Here is a 22512-nt window from a genome sequence, read left to right as displayed (position 1 = left end):
CATTCTTATCAGTTCTTGCTTTCCCTGTAAAAACGAACCCATGACCTTGGCGTCGCAAGCGCCAATGCTCTACTGTTTGAGCTACAGCAAAGCTTCCAGGAATCCAGGAATCACTTAATCATTTTGAGTCATTGAATCTCTGACTCTTACTCCCCTCTGATTATTATATATTTTTTTGGAATGGCAGGGTTTGTTTTGAGTATGTTAGCTTATTAATATATGTGAAAGAGGCACAAATTCAGTCTTCATCTGCCTGTTTTTAACAAAAGAAACTGCTCGAAATGAACCCAGAGTCCGCAGGAGAAGGACCTGCCACAATGAGCACTGAACAGAAGTAAAGCTTTTGTTCACCACACAGAGAGCGAAAGTGTATGAACAAGAGATACCAGCAGGGAGTCTGGACGGGAGAGAGATGGAGGAAGAATGAAAGCGAGAGAGAGAACTCTCTAGAACAAAGTCATCTGTTGTTTATTGGACTGCTGGATTCTTTTCAACATGCAAAACCAGATGACAAGAGCGCTAACAACAATACACTGCTGAAGAATAAAAGATGATTCAGATATCTGATGCTCTGTGTGGCTTATTGAACTGAGAACGTGCTAGAATCCAGAACAGACAATTTATGGTTGCGTAATGCCTTCCTGAAATGGTACGGAATGGGTTTTCATTCAATAAATGGTGATTTCATCTAGCTAATCGTTACTCCTAGTCTGTTCCAAAACCTAGCTCTCTGCCTACTGCCTTACGAGGCAGCATCCTAACTGTAATTAAAAACTCATACATGAATGATTAGTAACACCTAACATGAAATGCACTGGAAACTCTACTCAAGTGATTTTAATACAGGCGTTATAGAAAAGCAAAAAATATACAGCAAACAATTTTTGATAAAGAGCCCGTAAAAAATAAATAAATAAAAATAATGATAATAATTTATATCTTGAATATCTTTTTGACTGAGGATGCACTAACATCCAAAGTTTGAGGTCAGTGTGTATATGTGTGTATATTTATAAATAAATTAATACTTTATTCAGCAAGTACAAATTAAATTAAATGAATCCAAAAGTAAAACATTTAGGCCTATAATGGTACAAAATAATTTTATTTCAAAGAAATAATGTTCTTTTGAACTTTTTGTTCAAAGAATTCAGAAAAAATTAATGAATCAAGTGGCACAACTGTTTTCAACATTGATTATGAGGATTTTTTTCTTGAGCACCAAATCAGCATATTTATAATTTTCTAAAGGATCATGTGACATTGGAGTAATGGCTGTTGAAAATTAAGCTTTACCATCAGAAGAATAAATTACATTTAAAAATAAGAATAGAAAACAGGTATTTCAAATTCAAATTGTATTAATATTTTTTTACAATATTACTGGAGTGGTTATTTTGGAATGGTCTTTGTGTTGAGCACCCTTGATGCCTTAAAATTCTCCATATGAGGCAGATCAAGACATTTTGGTGCCTGTTTCTCTCTCAAGTCAGGTCAGACTCACTGTTAGCTCATTGTAAAGTGAGCTGAATCTGAATTGCTAAAGCACACAGGAACATCTCTATGCTCTGAATCATACGCATCTTGTTTCTGGAGATTGGCGGAGGACTAATGGAGAGATAGAAAGAAAACATGATGGTCTGTTGTGTTGGAGTTCACACGTAGTGTGGTATTCAGCCGAGAGATGTGGAGGAGGGTGGGCTCCTTTGGTGATATCTCCACTGTGGAATTCATGTCTTTAAAAATGTTCACACATACACACGTTGTCTGAATATTTGAGGTTTAGATTTATTGGCATGATAAATGCCAGTAAATACATTGCTAAAGAATTCCTTAACATGATGCATATAACCATGCTTTAACTTTTTTTTTTTTTTTTTTTAAATGGCACTCATTTCCCTCATTAGAATATAAAGAAACACAAAACATAATAGGACAGCCTCACATAAAATCACATGAGCAGTCAAATTCTGTTCTCAGTATTGGATAGGATCTCTGTTATTGGACATTTTTGCTCTCAGGGTAAATATGCTGTATTAGGGATGCACTGCTAAGATTTTAACAAACAATTATTGGCAAACACTGATATTTAGTTTTTTTTTTTTTGTTTGTTTTTTTACAATATAGATTTACAATTGTGACTAGCTAGTTAATTGCTGCATCATCAAACAATTTCTAATGAACATGGATTGGATCTATTTAACATTCAGCAGGCCAACAAAAATGCACAACAGAACAAAGATATACAGTCCCCTCCAAAAGTATTGGAACAGTGAGGCCAATTCCTTTATTTTTTCTGTAGACTGAAAATATTTGGGTTTGACATCAAAAGATGAATATGAGACAAGAGATCAACATTTCAGCTTTTATTTCCAGGTATTTACATGTGGATCTGATACTCAACTTAGAAGATATAACTTTTTGTTTGAACCCACCCATTTCTCATGTGACCAAAAGTATTGGAACAGATAAACTTAAAATAGATTAAAGTGAATAAGACTTAATATTTAGTTGCAAATCCTTTGCTTGCAATAACTGCATCAAGCCTGTGACCCATTGACATCACCAAACTTTTGCATTCTTCTTTTGTAATGCTTTTCCAGGCTTTCACCGCAGCCTCTTTCAGTTGTTGTTTGTTTTGGGGAGTTACTCCCTTCAGTCTCTTTTTAAGCAGGTAAAATGCATGCTCTATAGGGTTTAAAGGTGCATTGCGCAAGTCTCTGAGTTTTTGCAGAACTATGCCCCCTCTGGCAAGAAGCGAAACTGCAATATAGGCAATTTAATAGGCCCAGTCTCAAATTCCGACCCGAATCCCTCTTATTTATTTTACTGTACATGATTATAGAGGCAATCGCAGTGATCAGAGTAGGGCTCATTCAGCCCATCAGGCAATTGTTCAAGCATGTATGGGTTAGAAAAACGGGTATTTTTAACATGAAATGTTGCGCAATGCACCTTTAAGTCTGGAGATTGACTTGGCCAGTCTAAAACCTTCCACTTCTTGCCCCTGATGAACTCCTTTGTTGCTTTGGCACTGTGTTTTGGGTCATTGTCTTGCTGCATGATGAAGGATCTCCCAATCAGTTTGGTTGCATCTTTCTGTAAATTGGCAGACAAAATGTTTCTGTACACTTCTGAGTTCATTTTGCTGCTGCCATCATGTGTTACATCATCAATGAAGATTAATGAGCCCGTCCCAGAAGAAGCCATGCAAGCTCAAGCCATGACATTTCCTCCTCCGTGTTTCACAGATGAGCTTGTGTGTTTAGGATCATGAGCAGATCCTTTTTTTCTCCAAACTTTAGCCTTTCCATCACTTTGGTAAAGGTCAATCTTTGTCTCATCAGTCCATAAAACTTTGCCCCAGAATGTTTGAGGCTTGTCTCTGTACTTTTTGCCAAATTCCAGCCTGGCCTTCTTATTCTTCTCGCTAATGAGAGGTTTGCATCTTCTGGTGTAGCCTCTGTACTTTTGTTCATGAAGTCTTCTGCGAACAGTAGATTGTGATACCTTCACTCCTGCCCTCTGGAGGTTGTGGCTGATGTCACTAACAGTTGTTTTAGGGTCTTTCTTTACAGCTCTCTCAAGGTTTCTGTCGTCAACTGCTGATGCTTTCCTTGGTCTACCCATTCGAGGTCTGTTACTTAGTACACCAGTGGTTTCTTTCTTCCTAAGGACATTCCAAATGGTTGTACTGGCTATGGCCAATGTTTGTGCGATGGCTCTGATTGTTTTTCCATCTTCTCTCAGCTTCACAATTGCTTGTTTTTCACCCATAGACAGCTCTCTGGTTGGTTACACATCTAATTATAAATGCAGTCTGCACAGGCAAAACCAAAATCTGAAACTGAGCGCAGACGTTCAGTGCTATTTATTGTTTGAATAATCAATGTAATAGGACACACCAGGGCAACAAAACAGACCTGCCAGTAACCTGTTCCAATACTTTTGGTCACATGAGAAATGGGTGGGTTCAAACAAAAGGTTATATCTTCTAAGTTGTGTATCAGATCCAGATGTAAATACCTGGAAATAAAAGCTGAAATGTTGATCTCTTGTCTCATATTCATATTTTGATGTCAAACCCAAATATTTTCAATCAACAAAAAAAAATAAAGGAATTGGCCTCACTGTTCCAATACTTTTGGAGGGGACTGTATATCAAATAAACAGTGCTTTTCAGGTAGGTTTAACAGTTTTCAGGTGCAGAAATAAAGTAAACAGATGTAACATAACACTGCATATTCTTCACTGTATAAATTAAATACATGTTATTACATTGAGACGTAGCTAAATTTTACTGTACAATAGTAATATATTTCTGTCACAATTACCTCGCTAAACTGAACTTATATTTTGATGGGTTGCTATGAAGACCTTTTGAGTTTTGTGTATGTTTATGATATGACCATGACGATAGATTTTGTCAAATGAAACGGTAAAATGCTCATGAAGTGACTCTGGAGATGAAGTTAATGCATTCATGTTCCCATATAGAGAGGCGGCGGAGGCTGAAAAACACAGCGAGCGTCGTGTGTGTGTGTGTGTGTGTGGGGGGGTAAATGAAACCAGACGTTTGCGCCATTCATTCACACAGTGACACGCAGGATTCATATTTAAATAATCTTTTCGCGGCTTAATATTTGCAGACACTATTATATATCGTGATTTGAAGTGTACTTTTTATTTATTCATCAAAACTTTGACAAATTCCATGACATTCCGCATTATACAGTAAATTCCGTTTTTATGACTGATTCCGTCCACGTTTTCCGCATCGCAGAAATCATTGGACCCTATACATTAATCCTTATGAAAGTTACAAAAGTTATTTAGTCAAGAGTAGTGAGTGAGTTTTTTTTTTTCTTGTCTTTAAACGCAGACAGCAGCGCAGGAGGAATATTAGATTACAATCTTGGATCATGCAACAGACATTGTACACCTCAGTGCCTTCAAACCATCGGTTTGTTATATCGGCCTTTTTCATGCTATAGCCTAGATGCTGGTGGTTGTAAATTAATCAAAAATCGTCCGATACATCGGTGCATCTCTAGTATATATATATATATATATATATATATATATATATATATATATATATATATATATATATATATATATATATATATATATATATATATATATATATATATATATATATATATATATATATATATATATATATATATATATATATATATATATATATATATATATATATATATATATATATATAGTTTGTCTGCACATGTTCAGGACTTTGAAGGTTTTGGAAGGTCTCTTTGGTATTGAAAATGCACCATTTTAGAATGTTATAGCTCTCGCCATCCACTGGGTTATAACAGATTTTTTTTATTCTGGAAAAGGACAACATGTTTTGAGTCAGGGGTCAGCTTGCCTTCTGCTCTTATTGTAGGTTTTGTGTGTTGGGAGCTGGTTTAAAGTGAGTCTTCCTGTCGAATAAATCTCAGTAACATGGAGCAGGTTAAAATATCTTTCTTGTTGTGGTTTAGTTGTTTTCTCTGGCTGTAATCTGATACAGAGTTGTACGATAATGACCCTGTGATTGCAAAATGTTCACTGCTGAAATTTCAGCTGATATGGAGCAACTCATTGGAATAATGACAGTTTTGATGATTTTTTTCATATGCTTTTCTGAAGCCAGACTAACACATTTTTCTTTCTCTTTCAGGCGGGCAGTGATGGAGAGAGTATCGGCAATTGTCCATTTTCTCAGCGTCTCTTCATGATCCTGTGGCTAAAGGGTGTGGTCTTCAATGTCACCACTGTGGACCTTAAGAGGTGTGTGTTTTTGTAGTTTGTAGAACTTTGTAATTTTCCCAAAAGTGACTTAAATTTGATAAAAATCTCCCATGGGGATGAAAAGCGTTGTCTTCATTTAAAAAAAATATTTATAAAATAAAGTAGATCATTAATGTTTTTATATCCCCTTTTAGATAGCAAACAAAAGAGTGTGTATTGGGTAGTCATTGATCTCTGATATTGTAATTAAAGTCCACTTCATAAGTCAACACCATTGCTGAGTATTTTCTCTTTAAAACTGCAGTGATGTAAAGAGTCTCAAAAACACGTTTTGAAATCACTGGTGTTTCTTACATCACAAACTACTTTGTAACCAATCACGTCAACGTGCTGGCGGGCTTTAGTATATCATTAACTATGAGCGCTCTGAAGCAGTGGAGTCTCAAGAGAAGCCTGGTTATCCCGGTATACCTTTCTGTTGATATGAAAAAATCGGGTACATTTAGCAATATAGTTGGGTGTATGATGTATATTACGATGTTGTGATGAACTATATGCCTTTCCCCACTGACCTTCTGAGTTTTTCAAAGTGTTTCTAAAGATACTGATTGTTAGAAGGCAGATGTCTGACTCTGAGATGGTGAACGGGAACATGGTTTGTGTAACATTAGTAACAAGTCAAGCAAAAGGCTAATCATATTAATTACTGTTATGTGTTCGATGTTGTAAAGCGCGATACCATTGTGCAGCGTTTACCTCAGTAGGTTGACCAAGTGGATCTCTGAACTGTGATTGAGTGGAGGTGGGGCTGATTTGCATATTCATGGTTTTATTTAATTTAAGGCATGAAGAAAAAATTTTCACAGAAAAAAAAAAAGTTTAAATATGTCATTTTTGTGATCAAAGATCTGTTTTAAGGGATACAGTTATTGATTACAGGCCAGGGGGACTTTAACATTTTCATTCACAATCTTAGTAATTCACAATTGTCTGAGATAAGATATCAGTTGTCTGAGATAAGATATTTGTATAAAAATGTATTTCAAAAAAGGATTTCACTGAGGAATTTAAGACACTAGTGTGATGGTGAGGCAGCAGAGACACTATATTCTGCACACAACTGTGTGCCACTAATGATCTATAGTAACATTTTGAAACTTCAGAACTTGTCTGAAAATGAGGTTAAGCCAGCTAATATTAGCTGTGACTTTAACCTGCTATTATATAGTATCCACTGTGTTGCGTATATGTGAATCCTAAATGCTTCTTACAGTCTGTAAGGATTCTTACAGTCTGAATATTGCAAGGTTCTCTTCCTTTATTATCTTGTTTTTGAAATCTCTGACTGACGCCACATGTGCATAAATATTTAAACTTATTCACATCGTTTGATGATGACATCCACAGTACACCTATAGTATATTTCTCTCTCCCACTTTCTCTTCAGACTTTCCACATATGATCTTCAGTCTGTGTCTTATGAGGCTGTAACACAGAGACATTGTTCAGCCTACAGTTTATGACCTCAAACTGAAATCAACTGACATTCTGATTCTGTCTGTTCGTTCGTCCGTCCATCTATCCATCCAATATAATATGAGTAGGGTACAATGGGGTTCAGCACTTTTCTTAACAACCGTTTTTGATAATGCTTGTGGAAATTTGGCTGTCTTTCTTCCGAGCTGCTTGTTTTCTCCTCTCTCTTACCCTTTCCTTTGTGCCAAAACGAGGGATAGGGTGCTCCTTGTGCTCATGCCAGAGGTGTGAGGTCATTTCCTGTTGTTATAGTTGGTAAGATCAGAGTGTTCCTGCCTTCAAGGCCTCATGGGACACAACCCCCCTCTGTTCCTGAACCCTCGAGGGTTTTCATATTTCACAGTCTCCATTTGTAGATATCAGGGGACAATGTCCTCGTTTGGGGAAAAAACGATTCATGTAGAACATTGTTTTTGTTTTTTTAATGCAAATATATATTTCTTTTAGGGGTAGGTTTAGTATTTACCAATACTAGTTTTATACAAAGCGAAGTGTGTGTTGGGCTGTGAGTGCTCTGGAAAACCCCTGTATTGTCCGAACTGTATGCAGCCCCTGAGGGCATCTTATCACCTTGTATTCTAAAGAAAAACAATTCATTAAATGTCCTTGGGTTCTGCCATGCTGACCTCCCTGTCACAGTTAAATACTAAAACATTTCTACAGTTCCCATGGCTTTGGTCTGGGTTTATAGACTGATGAACATACTTGTTGAGATGTGCTGAAGAGTCTCTTTTAAACCTATTAAGTTCATCATTACAAGGAGTAGACTCATAGGCCAGGTTCACACAGCAACAGAATAGAGTTGTCAGTCCTGTATTTGAGTCCTTAATACGGTTACATTCACTCATAGTACGGTTATTTTCAGTCCACTGGAGCTGCTCCAGTCAGTTTTGTGTTCTACATGTGATTCAAATGTTCCGCTCACCACCAAGATATAAAAGCTGCTGGTAGTTAATGAAGATTTGACGGACTCGCGACTTGATTGGACGTTTGACATATCAAAAGTGATAACTTTTCAGGTTGGTAAGAGGATACGGGCTTGACTCCCATTGCACGCCACGTTCATACAGACAGTATTCGAGATACTACTGTAAGTTTTGTTTCAAAGGGGGAATGGGGCAAACTGACAGTGTGAACGTAGCCATATTAATGTTGCACTTACGTTTTTCTTTGTGGTAGAAAACCAGCTGATCTGCAGAATCTGGCCCCAGGAACCCACCCTCCCTTCATCACCTATAATGGAGAGGTCAAGACAGATGTCAACAAGATCGAAGAGTTCCTAGAGGACGTCCTCTCCCCTCCAAAGTTAGTGAAAGAGTGCGTTTGTGTATTTAAGTGTTGCATCTGTCAACACCCTGTCAAAATGATTTATTTGACTTATGCTATATTTGTACACTCAGGTACTCTAAACTTGGTGCCAGACACCCAGAATCCAACACTGCAGGGATGGATATATTTGCCAAGTTCTCAGCCTTCATCAAGAACTCCAAACCTGATGCCAATGAGGGTAACCAGAAAGATTTCACTCTCTCTCACCTCTAAACAAACGAACAAATGTACATTGTTCAGTGGAATAATCACACATTTGATAAGCTCAGTTTAACCACACAAATACTTTCTATTGCTCTAGTTTAATAGATTAGACCTGGTTATGGTTGCCATGTCTTATGTTGTGCATGTAAACAGTGTTGTCTCTAGTTTAGATAACGCAGGGCTTGGATCCAGTGTCTCATTTACATACTTTAGTGCTGTAGGCAGGGCCACAATTTGATAGTTAGGTCAACTTCCAGAGTAAACACTGTTAACATGAAACTGAGTTTTGGTCAAAGGAACAGCGACTGCACTTTTATCAGAGGGTGTAGAACTGTTGTCATAATGATACATATGCTAGGAATTTGCCTTGGTGTAATGTCGCACAATCTCAAAGACTCTTTGGCTCAATAACAGTTTGGCAGTGACCCTGAACATAAACTAACTTCAAGAGTCTCCACCCTTATGAAATGTTGACTGTGGGTGATAACAGCTCTCTATTCCAGCTGGAGTCTGTCAACATTGTCTCAGTGCTAGAAATTGCTAAGAGACCTCTCGTGGAGAGCAGAACATGCCGTAGCATTTTAGTTTGCATTTAGTTTAGAGCTTAATGTAACCTGTTACAGTGGCCCGCTAATATTGTGTATGTGAAGTGTCAGTATCAGCTTTCACTGGAGTATAATAATGCCCTTATGTGGCAGCTAAGCAGAAGTGCAACCAAACACTGCAATTCTCTTTTGGAACTTTCTCCCTCTAGAGGGCAGATCACTATTCATCCTTTTTTTTTTTTTTTTTTTTGGAATCCCTTTTGTTATCAGTTTTTTAAATGTATAATTTTGTGAATTAAATTATATTATTATATTATATTATGTCATATTTAATGCTGTCAAATTTATTAATTGATTCTGAAATAAAAGTTTGTTTATATAATATACGTGTGTGTGTGTGTGTGTGTGTGTGTGTGTATATATATATATATATATATATATATATATATATATATAAACACAAACTTTTATTTTAGAATCGCGATTAATTGATTTGACAGCACTTATTTTATATTATACAAAGATATATCTTTTTTAATTTGTCTACTCTGAGGCATTGCAAGATAATGTAATTTTTCTAGAAAACTGACCTATTTTATCTTCTGTTGTAGTTGATTATAGTTTTGCTTTTATTTATTTTATTTTATTTCTTAAACTTGCTTTTAAATTTTTACAACACAATGCTCTGTCATTAAATTAATTGAGTTAGTTAATTTACTGTGAATTGGAATATTTTTGTTGTGTCTTTGCAATTTGGAAAAACAGACACAGATTAAAAAAAGTGTCTGTCTGTCTGCAAGGTGAAAATCAGAAGAATAACTTTGATTTATATGATTAAGTTGTATATTTTTTATTTATTAATCACAATACATGTTACAACCCAGCAAGCAATAGCCATAATTTCACTTGCTTGGAAGTGAACCGCACTGTGGACCACCTGAGATGGTCAGAGTTTGGTGTGCTTTAGATTTCTTTTTGAGTGTTCACATTCTGTGAAAGGCAAACAATTTAAAACTTGTTGTTTTTTGTTGACGACATATAGCATTGGAAAGGGGACTGCTGAAGACCTTGCAGAAGTTGGATGAGTACCTGTGCTCTCCTCTACCGGACGAGATCGACCACAACAGCATGGAGGAGGTGAAGGCCTCTGTGCGCAGGTTCCTAGACGGTGAAGAGATGACTCTGGCTGACTGCAACCTGCTGCCCAAACTCCACATCGTTAAGGTAACCAGTCGAACAGGTCAACCTCTGCCTCAGATTAAAGAGAATTTCACAATATTGTTTTGTGCTTCAAATGATCTTTTAATATGATTATAATGTGCCATAATACATGACGAACTGAGCAGAAGGGTTTTCCAGTTAATTTTCTCTCTTTCGGTTTGCAGGTGGTGGCAAAGAAGTACAGAGGCTTTGAGATCCCTAAAGACATGACGGGCATCTGGAGATACCTGAACAATGCCTACAAGCGTGAGGAGTTCACCAACACGTGTCCCAGCGACAAGGAGATCGAGATCGCTTACGCTGACGTAGCAAAGCGGCTTGTCAAATAATGGCTCAAAATCTCCTCCACTCCCCTCCCTGCGCTGGGACTGTTTAATTTCCATCACACGAGAAAGAGAAAAAAAAATAGCTACGGACTCCTTTTTTCCTTCTCTTTTATTTAGAGTAAATACCCAATGCATGATTTCTCCCTCCTCCGTTACAGCTCTTTAGGACATATCATACATTTTCGGTGTGGCTGAAAGGCTGTTATCACACGTTACTTTTTTTTTTTTTTTTTGTCCTAGTTTAAGTGTTAAAGCAGAAAATGCCAGATACTGTCAGTGTATCGATGGCTAACAGCGTGTGAGCGTGTGGCTCACGCATATCTATTCCTCTCACCCACACTATGTAGCAATAACAGAGTGGGTTCACCAGCCTTTTGTTTTATTATGGATTTAAAATATGAAAACAATGCTTTTTCTAAGCTTGCAACGTGAAGAGTTATAAAGCATTTTTGTTTTGTTTGTATCTAAATGCATTTGAACAGTGTTGAAAGCTCCAGTGTTTATTTTCAGAGAGTTTTAGAGAGCAGTTTAGCCCGCTGAACACACCGACCGAAGTCTCAAAAGACGCTTTACTGATGTTTTAAGTGAAGTGCATATTGACTTATGTTGATGTCAAAGTTCAACACTCATATATGAAGTTCATATCATATACATTAGTCATTAGTTGTTTGCAGAAATGGCACCTTTCATACCATGTAGTAAATTCGTAGCACCTGTGGCCTTTTGATGAAAGAAAGGCCTCTTTAACAGACACTATAGATGCATGAAGAGATTCTATAGATCTGCCTTATTCACTCTAGATTCGTTATTTAATGTTAAGAGTGCTGCGCCATCATAACTGCATCCCATGGCACGAAACACATGAAGGGAAATGCCTGTGTAGCTCTAGAGGTAGAACTACTGCACTTGAAGTGTCCTTAACAATTTGAATAGTAGCAAAATAATTTTTTTTTAAGGAAATGGTTTAAAAGGGGCATCTCATTTAAAGAAGATGGATTGTTTTTAACGTGGTGCTATGAAGGATGGCTATATAGACAGAAAAATGGCTTTATAGTCTTACAAGATTAGTCTATCAAGTTTGATTTAAAGGCCCAGAGTAAAAAACTAAATTTTATGTTGATACAATGTTGAGTGTAAACTTGATGTTTCTGATTTGGAGAAAGATAATAATGAAAGAAATTGGTTGCCATATGTTTTTTCAATTCTGTTTGTGATAGAGAATTGTAAATACTGTTTTGGGTTTTCAGAGATTAACATGCAACTTTTATACATTCATGAACTGAATGTAATAGAATGATACTTGTAATGACACTTCTGGCCTTATACATTTCCTCAAGGTAGCAGAAAAGAAAATGTGGTTGGAAGTGATTGAGTTGCTGCCCTGTGGGAACAAAAAAAAAACAGGAAGATTGTGTTGTAGGGGGGCTTGTTTCCTTTTTCCACTCCTCTGCTTATGCCGATGGTTGAGTGAAAATGAAGTTGTTGTTTTTTCTTTCACTTTGAGTTCTATACAGGAGATCATTGGCATGTTATTAGAAAGTTGAATCAGGGCCCCCTTTTTAAAATCTCTTTTCAGCTTTGTGCATTTAAAGGAATCAGCAATGTGCTGTTTTTTTTTTTTTTTTTTTTTTTTTTGGAGAGATGCTCCCTCCATACTATTCAGCCCATATCTCTCTGAGTAACTGAATGTTAAAACGTTGCTCTTTGTAGGTTTCTGATTGGGCCTGTGTGTGTGTGCGTGCAAGGAACAGGTTTGACATTTACTATGAAAATACTGCATGTTTGCCATATGCCATCGCACTCTCATTAAATAAACTGCTGGCAGCTATGACAAATTTGGAGTATGAATTATTTTAGCATATCGCTTTCACAACAGATTTCTGCCATTTCCATTTCAGTCCTTCTTTCCAATGTTAAGGATATCCACACATTTTGGCTGCAGTACAGATATAAAACCTTTTTAGAATGGATATGTTACCGGCAAAGTGTGAAATCCCGGTATTGTATAGAATGCCTAGGCCATGGCAATATAGAATGTTTTTTGGCAAAAATACATTACCTAATTCTATACATTACCTAGGCATTCTATAGAATGCCGGATTACACACTTTGCCGGTAACTGATTTATAACTAAATTTAGCCATTGCTCATTGGGGGAGGGGGGAATTCTGAGAATATGCTAGTTTTTGTCATTTTATCTAACAGGATGATCATGAGACAAACAAACTTACACCCCAATTGTCACTGACTTTTGTCAAAGGGATATAACAAAAGACAAAGTGAAACTGAAGACAGGAAAAACCAATAAAATGTTACAATAAACTCTCATTTGTGAACTTTATCATTAGCTAATATAAACAAACAATGACCATTCAATTTTTACAGTATTCATTTTTAAATGTTAATAAAATAAAATACAATTGTTCATTGGTCATGCTAGTTCACAGTGGATTAACTTGTGTTAAAATATGAATTTTGATTTGAAATAATGTATTTTTTAATGTTGAAATCAACATTAAGATTAATGGTAATACTTTAAGGTTCAGTAGTTAACTACCTTAGTTAACATAAACTAAGAATGCACAATACTTCTACAGCATTTATTAATCTTAGTTCATAATAATTTCAACATTTACTAATACATTGTTAAAATCAAAGGTTGTATTTGTTAACATTAATGCACTGTGAACATGAACAAACAATGAACAGCTGTATTTTTTATTAACTAACATTAAAAAATATTAATAAATAGCCTACTGTAACAAAGGTATTGCTCATTGTTTGTTCATGTTAGTTAATACATTAATGTTAATTAATGAACCTTATTGTAAGGTGTTACCAGACTAATAGTAGGCCTACTGTTCATGTTAACAAATGAAGTCTTATTTAAAGGGTTACAGGAACATTAAAAAAATAATATTTCAACAACAACAACAACAACTTCATTGTCATTGTAATATGAAAAATATGATTTACTTAGGCTACAAGTTGTGTTTCAGATTTCGTTTAATATTTTTAGACGGATGACCACCAGAAGGCGCTATAACCACTTTCCATTCGAAAGAAAATTACAGTAGGTGCTTCACACAGCAAATTGAAATTAGATTTAATAAAAGAAGCACTGTAAATTGACAATAGATAATTCAGAACAAGTTATGCGTCTATATATTCCAGTTCCAGTATATTAATCTGTAAAATCTACTTTTGTTAGATATTACAGCTCAGACCAAAGTAAATTCGAAGTTGAAAAATGAACTGCGCGCTCCGCCCAACACGCTCCTGTGAGCTTCAGGAGCGCGTGAATAACACCAAACCTCCAGCGCGCGTCAAACAAAGCGTGCGCATTTCAAACTTTCAGTTTAGACACCTTCATTAGACTAAAGGGAAACTTTATCTTTGTATATGTCGTATATACTTAACCATGAGCATATCAAAGTCCAAAATTAAGAAGCTGTTTGGGAAGTCAAAGAGTTTAGGTAAGGAAACCAGGGATGCTGACAGCACTGAGGGTCAGCGGGGAACTTCACCCGAAGACGAGCGCGCGAGTTTCAGAGGTTCGTCTATGACTTTACCGTCGAGCCATGGCGATGTCACCTCATCCCCGGACTCACTGCCCACCAGCCCCAGCGAGAAGAAGAAGAAACGTTTCCCGACCTGGAGGTCCAAATCGAGAAATAAAGATAAAGTGTTTCTCAGCAGTTCCGGAGATGTGGACCATGTGTTCAACCACAAGTGAGTGATCTGCCGTCTCATTTCTAATGCTCTTTTCTCACAAATATCTTTCATGGGAATTTTTGAATGAGCACCATATGCTGGAATCTCTCATTGCATCCACATTCACTGGTATTAGTTAACCTGGTCAGTCTTCAGCTGGTCAGACTGGGAGACCAGCTGTACCAACTAAACAAGCTCAACATCAGCTTTGCCAGGCTGGCAGACTATTGCAAAAAGTAGTGACTGAGTTGGTAACACTTTTTGGTGGGGTAAATTTCTTATCATTGTCTAACAAACATGGTCAACAGATAATTTGATATAGGCAGTGTCATGATTGTTAGAAATGTCATGATTCATACTCAACTTTGATTAATATGTATTCATATCTTAGTTTGTGTGAATCTCACAAAACTTCAACCGAAGTTATAGATAAAGCCTTACTGCAGAATTATTCAATGAAGCATTTTTTGAATCAAGACAAGCACCTCCTCCCTCATAATGCATAAATGTCTTATTCTCATTGTGAAAGTGGAACAATTGCAAAAATGTTTCTATGCCAGCTGTGTACTATCTTTAATCTATGTTGATGTAAAAAATAATTACTGTCATGAGAATATAATAAGAATCAAATCTAAACAAAAACATGTTTATTGGGGGTTACCGGTAAATAAATAAAAAATCATAATGGTCCTAAATAGGCTAAAAAAAAATCTCTTGATTTTGATGAGAAAAATGATGGTAGCATGTTATACGAGTCATGTACATAAACTACTGGGCTCTTAAATACTATGTTTCCTGATAACTTATTAAAGAAAGTTTTTTCATTGATTTTAATGTTGTAATGTGAAGGTTTAGTGTCCTCTGAACAATGCTGAATTAAGTTCAGTTAATGAGGCTACACTACATGACTATGTAATAAGTACCATTGGTCTAATTTATATGTAGATTATTAGACATGGATTTATCTGTTAAAAATTGCGACATTGTGGACTGCGATGTAGTATCAGGATTGTATCATGCCATAAGACATTGGAAAGACTGTCAGCGGTTTGACAACACTGCTGAATCTGCATTGAGCTGATTAGCCTGAGATGTGCTATAATATTTCTCCTTGCTAAAGACTAGTTACCTTCCACTGAGGCAGTATTCAAAACACTCTTTTTTAAATACACACAATTCTAGCGAGGCTTCGTCTGTGTTGAATCAAGGGTTTGGACACAAAAGCAAAATCTGACAAGAATCAGCAGTGTTCTTTATAGTCCCACTGTTGATTTATTTTCATCTTGCGTAATCACATTTAATGGGGTGCTTTGTTTGATTTGATGTAGAGAGCATGTTGTTAAATAGACAAACATGCTTCTGTTTTTTCAAGTGGTGAGATTTTGCTTGACTAGTTTAGGCCCTCACCTTTGGCTTACTGGGATGAGACGTCCTTGTATTTCAATAGCAGGTTTCTTCTTGTATAAGTTGGGTGCTTTTTTAGATTTACTGAATCACATATGCTGTGGTTTTAGTAAGTAAAATAATGTGTGATCTGTTCTTTCCAGATTACATTGACGGAAGCATAACAACTTATCATCTAAAAATAACTATTGTCCATAATTAACCATTTCTGCACATTTTAGTATTTATGATATGCTTGTCCATGTTAATGCCACTTTCCACTACACCTGGTACTGTTCAATGAGTCTGTTAAAATTAATTTATGATCATATGAATAAGCAAAATAGCTTCACGCTGCAGGAGTATAAATGGGTTCAGTTGGACAGAAAATTTTTAATCTCCAGACTAGACACTTTAGGTTTTTTTTCAATTGCACTTGTCACTGAATCAGTTTAATCCTGGGACAAAATAGAAAATTACATTTTGTTTTGTATTTCATTTTTAATAAACATGCTGATTTAAGTGATATATCATCTCACTTTCATAACAGATGATGTTAGAGAGACAGAATAGCAGCCTGATTTGATTTGATTATAGATCATAATGTCTGTAATTTGTTAAAGGCGTATATTAAAGCCATCACCGACTACAGATGAAGAGGACCGGCAAGAATTTCCTGAGTCACAGCCTTCTAAACATAGAAGATTGTAGAGCTAATATTTTCAAAACATTTATAGAAACAATTATATTTACTATACCGCTGTGGCTTCATCTGAATTTATGAACTAACACTTCTGAAATAGCTGTAGATTTATACCTAATTTTATTGATGACAATCTAATTTGCTCAATGATTGTTAATTTAGCTCAAATCAATTCAGGTGGTTGTTGTGTACAAATGTGCTAGTTTCTTTTTTCGTTGTTTTTAGGTTTTAGACAGGAAAGAGCAGATTACACAATTATCAGGCTTTTGGGATTCATCTGTCAAACTTTAAATGAACCAAAAGGCTCTGAAAAGCAATATGATTAGAGAAAAGATTGAGGATCACCCACACAACAGAAGCAGACTGCATAGGCTACATTAAATGAAAAACGCGTATATGCGTTTACAGTTGGCAGCTTTGACGGTTTGAGAAAGTAAAGTAACTCACAGTGTTCATTAGCCTTTTTTATGGTAATAAAAAGTTAAGCTAAACTGTTTATGACCACTCTGTGTGGAAACACTGATCAGTTGGAAATGCGAAAGAGCTGCTGTGAGCTGCATGGTTAAAGTTGCCTGTGGGCAGGGTGTGTGTGTGTGTGTGTGTGTGTGTGTGTGTGTGTGTTGCGGGCAGGTGGGGGTTGAGAAAAATCCAGCTCTTCATGATGATGACTGATATTTGCTGGAAGTTTTGTTGTCATGACATAAAATGCTAACAACACATTTCTACATACACACATGGTTGTTTTTCTGTATTAGTGAAGACAACTCTTAAAGAGAGTTAAAAAACTCTTAGGGACGCACTCTTAGGCCACAAAGCCTACACACTGCAACTAAATTCGGTTGTCACTTCACCTTTTAGTGCTTAATCCTGTTCTGTACACACACAGTTAAGTATTTAATGGAAGTGACAACCGCATTCTACAACCGAATTAACTCCAGTAGTGACAACCGCAAAAATCTTACGCAGTGTGTACGGAACCGAACTGAGCAACTAGTTGTTAATGAAGTAGTTTAACGTGCATTAACGTGCATCAAATATTTCTCTCTTCTATGTGTGGTGCAAGAAATCACAGGGTAAGCAGTACGAGCCTTGACTCATTTGTGTTGCCAAATCTAGCTAGAAAAACAAAGAACAAGAACAAGACCACAATAAATCGAAATAAATTCAAATGCATTTTGCTAAAAAATAAGACCAAAATATCACGCCCCGCACTTGCTCACTTTAAAACGCTTATAACCTAATAAGTGGACATGGCAACACTGCAAGAGCCACTCTGTGAAGCAGCCTTTTAAAGCATAAGAAAAACACTACTGGGGAAAACTGCTGAACATAACGAGTCCTTTGTCGCTGTAATATTTCTTTGGTTAGGATTGCGTATACCAAACACATGAGACGCTAGAACATTGCTATGGTTACCACGCTGTCAATCATCGCAGTTTCGGGAGTGAGTCGTGTTCCGTACGTGGAACGATACTTTAAGGGACGCACTCCGGCATTTAAATGCGGTTGTCACTCCTGAAACTTTACAGTGTGTATGTTTTTATACAGAGGTGGTGTTTGCTAAACCCCAAACCTCTTTACACAAACCTATTGAATATCAGTAGATTTAAAACAAAACGTGAACATAAAAAAAAAAAAAATACATTAAAAATAAACAAATTTACATACATATGTTTTACTTATATTACTTTATGCCTATTATTGGCCATTCTCTATTGTCAGTTTATCTACTAATATATTGCATGTGCCCAGAATGTATTATATTCCTGAAATGTATTTTCTTACCCCTTAAAGTACATTTAGAAAAATAAATTTCCTTAAGTGGCTGAGCATATTTTCAGCATATTTTTGAAAATGACTTTGGCCAGAAAAAAATTTAGTTTGGTGATTTGGGAGATTTATGAGCAAGTTTAAATGTCCTTACAAGTCTGTTTTTGGCGTGTTTGACTATATTTGTGAGTCTAAAAACATTAGACCCTCACAATCATAGACAAACCTGTGTGTTTCAAGTCAAAAGTCTTCATGGATTGGATCACATCAGTAAGTAATTTTTACCATTGCCAGATTTGTTCTAAAACTGGCATATTAGAAAGCTCTGGACGAGCAGTGACTCACTGTGGTCGGCAAACATCTGGATTTGCAACACTGTATGCTTTTGTAAAGCAGAAATAGAAGGATTTGTTCCACTCAGAACAGTCATAGATGAGTTTGGAGGGTTTTTTAGCATGCTTTTTTGGCATGAGTTTTTTTCTTTTATTCATCTTATCCATATTTCTTTTTCCATTAAATCTCTTCCATTGTTTTACAGCTTGAGTGTTTTTATAACACAATCTTTTTGCTTGAAGCACTTATGTTTGTGTTCCGTAGACACATTTCATTGTTTCTTTACAGATTTGGCATGATAAACAACAACAAACAAAGTATCTGCTTTGAATTTTCCGCTGCCAAGGCAACACACACACACACACACACACACACACACACACACACACACACACACACACACACACACACACACACACACACACACACACACACACACACACACACACAAACACACACATACACACACACACACACACACACACACACACACACACACACACACACACACACACACACACTCACTCACTCAAATAAACAGCACACTATAGTCCTGACTACAATTGATATCTTTTGCTTTATATTTTAGATCTTTTAAATGCATTGAGAAAATCCCATTGTCTGCATCTCAAAATACATTTTACTGGTAACACTTTACAATAAATTAACACTGTTAACATTCAACAATGCATTAGGTCAAAGTAACAATGAAAAACTTTTTTTATTTACTTTTATTGAATTTTTTAATTCTGACTTGTTAAAAATTCACAAGCTAAGGTTACGTTATACAATTAAAATGATAATTCTGTATTAGTATACTTTAAAAACTAGATTAATAAATGCTGTTTTAATGTTAGCCATTGCATTTACCAATGCTAATGTACAGAATCTTATTGTACCGTGTTACCATTTAATTTGATTTATTTTAAGGAAAATTGCATTAGCACAGAAGGTAATGTGACCATTGTTCATTTGTTTGCATGCCACTGACAATGTCATGAAACGGTTAAAATTGTTACCAGATGATCATAGCAGGCCATCAGTTCTTCAACAGTTGTAACCTGGTGAAAAGTGCTGGAGGGTGGGTGCACTCTCTATCTTGACTTTCACCCCTCTTTTTGTGTGAAAAGCTCTTTGTCTTGGGCAGCTCTGCATGTTCCTATAAGCACATAACTCATGCTGCAGGAATGTGCAAAGAGTGGTTGTGAAATATCCCAGTGAGTGATATAAAACAGAAGCTGATTACTCTTTCTCATTGTAGTTTATTTCATTCAGCACTTTTTGTATTTTTAACATGTCTGCCATAGAGCTTCCTAATAAAACCAGTGAAACCAGTTTTGCTCTGAAGTTTTTTGTTTCTTTGAATACAGTTTGTTATTGTGTTCCATGTGACTTTCGAGGGGAATAACTAAAAATATGATTCATCAGCACCTGCTTTATAATAATAAATAAAGGCAGACTTAAAAACGGGAAGTTATCTCCAACTTTAGAGGACTTTGCTGTTTGCAAACTTTTACACATGAGAAAACAGCTTTCATTCATTTGTAATGATGCAAATTTGTATTGTCTGGCATATAACTGACAAAAAAAAGTTCTGCTTTGTTATTTTAATATTACTTTGCAGGGCTGCATGATATTGAGGAAAAAATGCGATATACAATAACTCGGTAAATAAGGCGATATTCGATATGTGATATGATAATGCTTTAGGTGTGTAAAATAAATTGAAATTATACTGTAACATAACATAAAACGTAAGTGTCATTTTAACATTAGTGTAAACCAGGGGGTTTAGGGTTTCAAGTAAGCCTAAATCAGTTTTATTTAACAACATCAATTGAATTAATCAAATGTACAAATAAACCACTGCTTAGTCTTCACTGTATGAATTAAATATATACTGATTCTTATTAAAGCTACAAAAGTTATTCAGTCAAGAGCAGTGAGTGAGTTTCTCTGTCTTTTGTTGTTGATTAACATTAAGCACACAGACGGAAGCAGGTTTATTAGGCTGCTGTCACTTTAAGAGCTGCATGGATCCAATATATTGTTACATGCTTGCTTTCTTTCTCAACTGTTTACTCCACTTAACATACTTAACATACATAACTGACTGCGTTTACATGAATACTCACTAAGACAGGCATTTTAACACAATTTTGTGTGTTTTTGACAATATAAGCTGTGGGAGAGAACTGAATTCGGAATAACACGCTGTCCGAGAGGTGTACTTCGCTTATTGCGCCTAATAACATTAAGTATGTCACATTTATGTACTGTAACAGTCATGTGTCCAGTCTACTCTCTGCTGTTAGCTTCGACCTAAAACCTGAACTTTTTACCATCTTTTGGAGTATTAAATTCATGCGGTCAATCATGCAAGCCATTGCAATATGCATATCGTGATATGTATATTTGTGATTTTTCGATAATTTTGATATATCGTGCTGCCCTATTTCTTAGTCATATCTATTAGTGATTTGCAATTTATGCTTGTGCTTGTGATTTATGCCTCTTTTTTTATGCCTCTTTTTGTTGATAAAACTGTGATAACTTTCTACTTATATTTTAATGTTGTTATTTCTCCCCTTATCATGCATATTTTTGTCTTATCTACATGGTTTCTGAAATGCACACTTGCACAGGCTGACACATAACTAGGCTGTCATAATTCAAGATCTGTTAAGAGAAGTTACTTACAGGCTCACTGAGAGATGTTTCAACCGGTTCAGACACATCTCACAGAAATCTGATTAAATAAAGGCTCTATTGGTTAGAGGCTTGAATTATGTTCGAGCTCTTGGAGGGTCCACCTTAAAGAGTTGAAATGCAAACAGTGTAAAATCAAATAAATAAAGGTTGTTTCCACATATACGGTATCTTATCATGTACAAGTTGTTATCAATGTAGTGATGATTCTGTGGCAGCTTCACTTGTATCTAATCATGCATGGTTTACATTGCTTAAAGATACCTTTTAGTATATAAATGCACTTATTCAGAACAAAGGTAAGGAGATAATTTAAATACATCTACAATAATAAATAAACAGATTTGTTATAAGATTTGTTTTAAGAATCCACTCAGTCCCATTCTGTAAACACCTCAAACTGTATTTTGTACTTACTAATGAATCACTGATGACAAAGTAAAGAAAAAAATGATGTTATATCAGGGAAGTTTCATCATATTCTTTAATCATTTGAATAAGAAGGGCACCCTGCAAATTTAGATGAGTCAAAGAGGTCAAAACTTTTATCATGTAGTGTCTTTCAAGGGTGGAAAGACATTTAGTTTGGTTCACAATTTCTTCTGTTCATGACATCCATATGGGCTATAAAGCAAAAAAATATGTATTTGGGATGATAGCATCTGTTATTTTGGAGATAATTCTTTCCAAAACACTCAAGAGAAAATAGTCGTATTTATTTACTGTAAGAGGAGATATTGTCACATGATGCTCAGATTCAATATACTGCATCCTGCACAGTTTGCATAAAATACAGTTTAGATATCATACCCACATCCTGAGGCGAAACTCTGTGACATCCATCACTTCATGAATTCAAAACCAAAAATTGAAACATTCTAAAAGACACATAATCCCAGGGAGACGAAGGCTGACACAGGGAGACGTGTGTTTACAGGAAAGACACTTAAAGGAATTATCTGGGAAGGCTTAGGAA

The 22512-nt window shown here is 35.9% G+C and overlaps 2 protein-coding genes across 2 annotated transcripts in view; both read left to right on the top strand.

Annotated features, from left to right (window-relative positions):
* clic4 (chloride intracellular channel 4) overlaps positions 1–13240 on the top strand; it is a 30157-nt gene extending 16917 nt beyond the window's left edge. The window contains exons 2-6 of the mRNA XM_081393776.1: positions 5693–5802; positions 8479–8604; positions 8700–8806; positions 10420–10601; positions 10763–13240. Of these exons, the coding sequence (XP_081249902.1) occupies positions 5693–5802; positions 8479–8604; positions 8700–8806; positions 10420–10601; positions 10763–10927 (690 nt within the window). The 3' untranslated portion in view covers positions 10928–13240. The remainder of the gene's footprint in view (positions 1–5692; positions 5803–8478; positions 8605–8699; positions 8807–10419; positions 10602–10762) is intronic.
* Positions 13241–14296: 1056 nt separating this feature from the next.
* crybg1a (crystallin beta-gamma domain containing 1a) overlaps positions 14297–22512 on the top strand; it is a 44916-nt gene continuing 36700 nt past the window's right edge. The window contains exon 1 of the mRNA XM_081393760.1: positions 14297–14656. Coding sequence (XP_081249886.1) covers positions 14346–14656 — 311 coding nt within the window. The 5' untranslated portion in view covers positions 14297–14345. The remainder of the gene's footprint in view (positions 14657–22512) is intronic.

The sequence above is a fragment of the Scardinius erythrophthalmus genome (genome assembly GCF_964197995.2).
Source record: "Scardinius erythrophthalmus genome assembly, chromosome: 19".
NCBI classification, from domain to species: Eukaryota; Metazoa; Chordata; class Actinopteri; order Cypriniformes; family Leuciscidae; genus Scardinius; species Scardinius erythrophthalmus.
The sequence above is the reverse complement of the archived record's forward strand: the minus strand, read 5'-3'. Positions and strand labels throughout refer to the sequence as shown.